This window comes from Salvelinus fontinalis, chromosome 19, assembly GCF_029448725.1.
Source record: "Salvelinus fontinalis isolate EN_2023a chromosome 19, ASM2944872v1, whole genome shotgun sequence".
Classification (NCBI taxonomy): domain Eukaryota; kingdom Metazoa; phylum Chordata; class Actinopteri; order Salmoniformes; family Salmonidae; genus Salvelinus; species Salvelinus fontinalis.
This window is the reverse complement of record NC_074683.1, coordinates 51,125,789-51,133,288: the sequence shown is the minus strand read 5'-3', so window position 1 is coordinate 51,133,288 and position 7,500 is coordinate 51,125,789. Positions and strand designations below refer to the sequence as shown.

At 45.7% G+C, this 7,500-nt stretch overlaps 1 protein-coding gene across 1 annotated transcript in view; it reads left to right on the top strand.

The window, feature by feature from the left end:
• Positions 1 to 7,500, top strand: part of fer1l6 (fer-1 like family member 6) — a 103,995-nt gene that overhangs the window by 57,362 nt on the left and 39,133 nt on the right. Inside the window, exons 17-21 of the mRNA XM_055871901.1 lie at positions 248 to 382; positions 1,501 to 1,650; positions 2,694 to 2,801; positions 2,995 to 3,156; positions 7,043 to 7,223. Of these exons, the coding sequence (XP_055727876.1) occupies positions 248 to 382; positions 1,501 to 1,650; positions 2,694 to 2,801; positions 2,995 to 3,156; positions 7,043 to 7,223 (736 nt within the window). The remainder of the gene's footprint in view (positions 1 to 247; positions 383 to 1,500; positions 1,651 to 2,693; positions 2,802 to 2,994; positions 3,157 to 7,042; positions 7,224 to 7,500) is intronic.

The following is a 7,500-nucleotide window of genomic DNA, read 5'->3' as shown; positions in this document are numbered from 1 at the left end:
GTGTCACTAAGTTCTACCTCTGACCCATTCTGTGTCACTAAGTTCTACCTCTGACCCAATCTGTGGCACTAACTTCTACCTCTGACCCATTCTGTGGCACTAAGTTCTACCTCTGACCCATTCTGTGTCACTAAGTTCTACCTCTGACCTAATCTGTGGCACTAAGTTCCACCTCTGACCCATTCTGTGTCACTAAGTTCTACCTCTGACCCCAGTCGTGGTTCTAAGTGCTCCCTGTACCTCTTAGATCATCAACCAGACGTTAACCCCGACCTGGAACCAGATGTTGTTGATGACCCGGGTCACGCTGCATGGAGACCTAGCGCACCTGGAGCAGGAGCCACCGTGCATCGTCGTCGAGGTGTATGATGACGACGCTCTGGTGAGCTAACGAACCAACACCCCCTTCTCTGACGTTACGATATGCCTTCATTTCAACAGACACAGGGCCAAGTCTGTCTCTGATCTCTTGGTGCTCACGTTGGCAAGAGATCAGAAACAGACTGGCACCCAGGATATCATTTCATCACTTAAAATCTAAAGTTTAAAGGTCAAATAATAATCAAAGGTGAAAATATTTGAATTCCCCTTCAACTCTGACCGAGTTTAACCATGCCATATTAAGGCAAGAACAGCATTCCAGGTGAAGCTGGTTGAGAGAATGTCAAGAGTGCGCAAAGCTGTCATCATGGTGGCTATTTGAAGAATCTGAAATATAAAATAGATTTTGATTTGTTTAAACCTTTTTGGGTTACTACATAATTCCATATGTGTTATTTCATGGTTTTGATGTCTTCACTATTATTCTACAATGTAGAAAATAGTAAAAATAAAGAAAAACCCTAGAATGAGTAGGTGTTTCCAAACTTTTGATTGGTACTATATACCAGTAGTATACTATATACCACTATATATATAAACTATTGATTGGTACTATATATTGAATAGATTTTGATTTGTTTAAAACTTTTTTGGTTACTACTTGATTCCATATGTGTTATTTCATGGTTTTGATGTCTTCACTATTATTCTACAATGTAGAAAATAGTAAAAATAAAATAATAAAATAAGAGGTAGAACTTAGACACATGGCTGGGGTTATGGACTTGGTTAAACTCTGGTTTAAGTGAATCCCTTGACGACAGTGACCTTTACAGAATTGATTTATAATCCGGTTGGAGTGTCTTGTGTTGGGACAGACTATTAAAATTGGGTAGCTATCCAGCACCCATTGTTAACTCGAAATGACACAACGACAAGGTTCCAGTTTAACAAAGTTTACTCTACTATATGAACATACTACAAGGCTAGGTCCATCAACCCTCTCGCTCCCTGCGCAGGCGCACTCTTGACTGAGTGATAGCCCCGTAATAACAGAAGTACAGGGATACTTAAAACATGAACTTAACACCCATAAGGATTTGTCTCTGTGTTCTGAGATTTAAGCACATATTTATTCACCTCTATGTATCTTGTGCTTCTTTCCTCCCCCCCCCCCAGGGCAAGGCAGAGTACCTGGGCAGCACGGTGGCAGTGCCTGTGGTGAGGGTGTCAGAGCAGCCCTACTCTCCTCCCCAGCTCCAGTACAGTCCTCTGTTTTCTGGATCCCAGTCTGGAGGAGAACTGCTGGGGGCCTTTGAGCTCATACAGGTAGGTCCCTACTGGAGACTGAGGCACAACATGAAACCCTATTCCCCTATATAGTACAATGGATATGTTTGTTTTCTATTCTGTCAAGCTGAGTTGAGGGGGAATTCATAGTTTAGTAAAGCTGAGTCGAGGGGGAATTCATAGTTTAGTAATGCTGAGTTGAGGGGGAATTCATAGTTTAGTAAAGCTGAGTCGAGGGGGAATTCATAGTTTAGTAAAGCTGAGTTGAGGGGGAATTCATAGTTTAGTAAAGCTGAGTCGAGGGGGAATTCATAGTTTAGTAATGCTGAGTTGAGGGGGAATTCATAGTTTAGTAAAACTGAGTCGAGGGGGAATACATAGTTTAGTAAAGCTGAGTCGAGGGGAATTCATAGTTTAGTAAAGCTGAGTCGAGGGGGAATTCATAGTTTAGTAAAGCTGAGTCGAGGGGGAATTCATAGTTTAGTAAAGCTGAGTCGAGGGGGAATTCATAGTTTAGTAAAGCTGAGTCGAGGGGAATTCATAGTTTAGTAAAGCTGAGTCGAGGGGAATTCATAGTTTAGTAAAGCTGAGTCGAGGGGAATTCATAGTTTAGTAAAGCTGAGTCGAGGGGAATTCATAGTTTAGTAAAGCTGAGTCGAGGGGAAATTCATAGTTTAGTAAAGCTGAGTTGAAGGGGAATTCAAAGTTTAGTAAAGCTGAGTTGAAGGGGAATTCATAGTTTAGTAAAGCTGAGTTGAGGGGGAATTCATAGTTTAGTAAAGCTGAGTTGAGGGGGAATTCATAGTTTAGTAAAGCTGAGTTGAAGGGGAATTCATAGTTTAGTAAAGCTGAGTTGAAGGGGAATTCATAGTTTAGTAAAGCTGAGTTGAGGGGGAATTCATAGTTTAGTAAAGCTGAGTCGAGGGGGAATTCATAGTTTAGTAAAGCTGAGTCGAGGGGGAATTCATAGTTTAGTAAAGCTGAGTCGAGGGGGAATTCATTCTCTGTTCTTTTTCCTCTCGCTCCGTGATTTTTCTCCCACTCTGTGAGTCGTGGTTGTTTGATTGTTACTCATCTCATAGATCCCAGAGTCAGGAGAAGAGTATCTGCCTGCGCTGGACGAACCAGACGGTCAGATCTACCCTGTACCTGGCAACATCAGACCTGTACTGAGCAGGTATCGATTAGAGGTGAGAGGGAGATCCACCAACCGACTAGAGTGTTGTAACTCTAGAATAGGTGGCAGGGCATTATTCCACTGTGTATCAGTTGGAATGGTCTGGAGTATGATATGTGTTGTGTATGTACTTTGTTTGGTTGTTCCTATGGGATATGAAAGGATGCTGTTCTGGGTGTTGAGACGGTGTTCTCTGTGTCGTCCAGGTGTTGTTCTGGGGCCTGAGGGAGCTGAAGAAGGTGCAGCTCCTGTCTGTGGATCGTCCCCAGGTGTTTATAGAGTGTGCTGGGAAAAGCCTGCGCTCCTCTGTTATCCAGAGCTACAAGACCAGCCCAAACTTCACCACACTGGTGGATGCCTTTGACCTGGTAACTAACCTGACCAACCCAAACTTCACCACACTGGTGGACGCCTTTGACCTGGTAACTAACCTGACCAACCCAAACTTCACCACACTGGTGGACACCTTTAACCTGGTAACTAACCTGACCAACCCAAACTTCACCACACTGGTGGACGCCTTTGACCTGGTAACTAACCTGACCAACCCAAACTTCACCACACTGGTGGACGCCTTTGACCTGGTAACTAACCTGACCAACCCAAACTTCACCACACTGGTGGACACCTTTGACCTGGTAACTAACATGACCAACCCAAACTTCACCACACTGGTGGACGCCTTTGACCTGGTAACTAACATGACCAACCCAAACCACCACACTGGTGGACACCTTTAACCTGGTAACTAACATGACCAACCCAAACCACCACTCTGGTGGACACCTTTGACCTGGTAACTAACCTGACCAACCCAAACTTCACCACACTGGTGGACACCTTTGACCTGGTAACTAACATGACCAACCCAAACTTCACCACACTGGTGGACGCCTTTGACCTGGTAACTAACCTGACCAACCCAAACTTCACCACACTGGTGGACACCTTTAACCTGGTAACTAACCTGACCAACCCAAACTTCACCACACTGGTGGACGCCTTTGACCTGGTAACTAACCTGACCAACCCAAACTTCACCACACTGGTGGACACCTTTAACCTGGTAACTAACCTGACCAACCCAAACTTCACCACACTGGTGGACGCCTTTGACCTGGTAACTAACCTGACCAACCCAAACCACCACACTGGTGGACACCTTTGACCTGGTAACTAACCTGACCAACCCAAACTTCACCACACTGGTGGACGCCTTTGACCTGGTAACTAACCTGACCAACCCAAACTTCACCACACTGGTGGACACCTTTAACCTGGTAACTAACCTGACCAACCCAAACTTCACCACACTGGTGGACGCCTTTGACCTGGTAACTAACCTGACCAACCCAAACTTCACCACACTGGTGGACGCCTTTGACCTGGTAACTAACCTGACCAACCCAAACTTCACCACACTGGTGGACACCTTTGACCTGGTAACTAACATGACCAACCCAAACTTCACCACACTGGTGGACGCCTTTGACCTGGTAACTAACATGACCAACCCAAACCACCACACTGGTGGACACCTTTAACCTGGTAACTAACATGACCAACCCAAACTTCACCACACTGGTGGACACCTTTGACCTGGTAACTAACATGACCAACCCAAACTTCACCACACTGGTGGACGCCTTTGACCTGGTAACTAACCTGACCAACCCAAACTTCACCACACTGGTGGACACCTTTAACCTGGTAACTAACCTGACCAACCCAAACTTCACCACACTGGTGGACGCCTTTGACCTGGTAACTAACCTGACCAACCCAAACTTCACCACACTGGTGGACACCATTGACCTGGTAACTAACCTGACCAACCCAAACCACCACACTGGTGGACGCCTTTGACCTGGTAACTAACCTGACCAACCCAAACTTCACCACACTGGTAGACACCTTTAACCTGGTAACTAACATGACCAACCCAAACTTCACCACTCTGGTGGACACCTTTGACCTGGTAACTAACCTGACCAACCCAAACTTCACCACACTGGTGGACACCTTTAACCTGGTAACTAACATGACCAACCCAAACTTCACCACTCTGGTGGACACCTTTGACCTGGTAACTAACCTGACCAACCCAAACCACCACACTGGTGGACGCCTTTGACCTGGTAACTAACATGACCAACCCAAACTTCACCACACTGGTGGACACCTTTGACCTGGTAACTAACCTGACCAACCCAAACCACCACACTGGTAGACACCTTTGACCTGGTAACTAACCTGACCAACCCAAACTTCACCACACTGGTGGACACCTTTAAACTGGTAACTAACCTGACCAACCCAAACCACCACACTTGTAGACACCTTTGACCTGGTAACTAACCTGACCAACCCAAACCACCACACTGGTGGACACCTTTAACCTGGTAACTAACCTGACCAACCCAAACCACCACACTGGTGGACACCTTTAACCTGGTAAATAACCTGACCAACCCAAACCACCACACTGGTGGACACCTTTAACCTGGTAACTAACCTGACCAACCCAAACCACCACACTGGTGGATGCCTTTGACCTGGTAACTAACATGACCAACCCAAACTTCACCACACTGGTGGACACCTTTGACCTGGTAACTAACCTGACCAACCCAAACCACCACACTGGTAGACACCTTTAACCTGGTAACTAACCTGACCAACCCAAACTTTACCACACTGGTGGACACCTTTGACCTGGTAACTAACCTGACCAACCCAAACCACCACACTGGTGGACACCTTTGACCTGGTAACTAACCTGACCAACCCAAACTTCACCACTCTGGTAGACACCTTTGACCTGGTAACTAACTCATTTTAATATTACACAATGTCCACTTCTGCTCTTGGTCAGTCATCCTCAAGGACATCAGACCTGCTCTGACTTATCCTCAAGGACACCAGACCAACTCTGACTCATCCTCAAGGACACCAGACCTGACTTGGGTCAACTTGCTTAAAGTGACTTGTTGACTAGTCTGCCCACTGTTAACGAGGTAGAATAGTGGACAGGTGTGATCTGTTAACGAGGTAGAATAGTGGACAGGTGTAATCTGTTAACGAGGTAGAATAGTGTACAGGTGTAATCTGTTAACGAGGTAGAATAGTGGACAGGTGTGATCTGTTAACGAGGTAGAATAGTGGACAGGTGTGATCTGTTAACGAGGTAAAGTAGTGGACAGGTGTAATCTGTTAACGAGGTAGAATAGTGGACAGGTGTAATCTGTTAACGAGGTAGAATAGTGGACAGGTGTAATCTGTTAACGAGGTAGAATAGTGGACAGGTGTGATCTGTTAACGAGGTAGAATAGTGGACAGGTGTATTCTGTTAACGAGGTAGAATAGTGGACAGGTGTGATCTGTTAACGAGGTAGAATAGTGGACAGGTGTGATCTGTTAACGAGGTAGAATAGTGGACAGGTGTGATCTGTTAACGAGGTAGAATAGTGGACAGGTGTGATCTGTTAACGAGGTAGAATAGTGGACAGGTGAGATCTGTTAACGAGGTAGAATAGTGGACAGGTGAGATCTGTTAACGAGGTAGAATAGTGGACAGGTATGATCTGTTAACGAGGTAGAATAGTGGACAGGTGTAATCTGTAAACGAGGTAGATAGTGGACAGGTGTAATCTGTTAACGAGGTAGAATAGTGGACAGGTGTTATCTGTTAACGAGGTAGAATAGTGGACAGGTGTAATCTGTTAACGAGGTAGAATAGTGGACAGGTGTGATCTGTAAACGAGGTAGAATAGTGGACAGGTGTGATCTGTTAACGAGGTAGAATAGTGGACAGGTGTGATCTGTTAACGAGGTAGAATACTGGACAGGTGTTATCTGTTAACGAGGTAGAATAGTGGACAGGTGTAATCTGTTAACGAGGTAGAATAGTGGACAGGTGTAATCTGTTAACGAGGTAGAATAGTGGACAGGTGTGATCTGTTAACGAGGTAGAATAGTGGACAGGTGTAATCTGTTAACGAGGTAGAATAGTGGACAGGTGTGATCTGTTAACGAGGTAGAATAGTGGACAGGTGTAATCTGTTAACGAGGTAGAATAGTGGACAGGTGTTATCTGCGTCCCACATTACACCTTATTCCGTAAGTCCTTTAGTTCTCTGGTCAAAAGTAGTTTACTATATAGGGAATCAGGTGCCATTTGAGACAGACGGAGATACATGCAGAGTTGGCCTGACCTTCAATCTTTATCTCCTCCCTGTCTGTCCCTTCCCACAGGAGCTGCCTGAGAATGAGAACCTTCACCCTCCCCTGAACATCAGTGTGGTGGACTGGCGAGCGTTCGGACGCTCCACCGTGGTGGGAAACTACACCATCAACAACCTGAAGCCTTTCAAATACACCCCTCCCCCCGCGCTGTCCGCGCCAACCTCACCACGGGGACCTGCCAGCAGAGAGGGTAAAAGTCAAATCCTACAAACGGTCTCTTGTTGTAACAACGTCCTTTCAACCAGTTTTGTCCGCTGGGATAGCGACTGTTGAACAGGACTTTCAGGTGGTGCTGTTTTACCGACTGTTGAACAGGACTTTCAGGTGGTGCTGTTTTACCGACTGTTGAACAGGACTTTCAGGTGGTGCTGTTTTACCGACTGTTGAACAGGACTTTCAGGTGGTGCTGTTTTACCGACTGTTTGAACAGGACTTTCAGGTGGTGCTGTTTTACCGACTGTTGAACA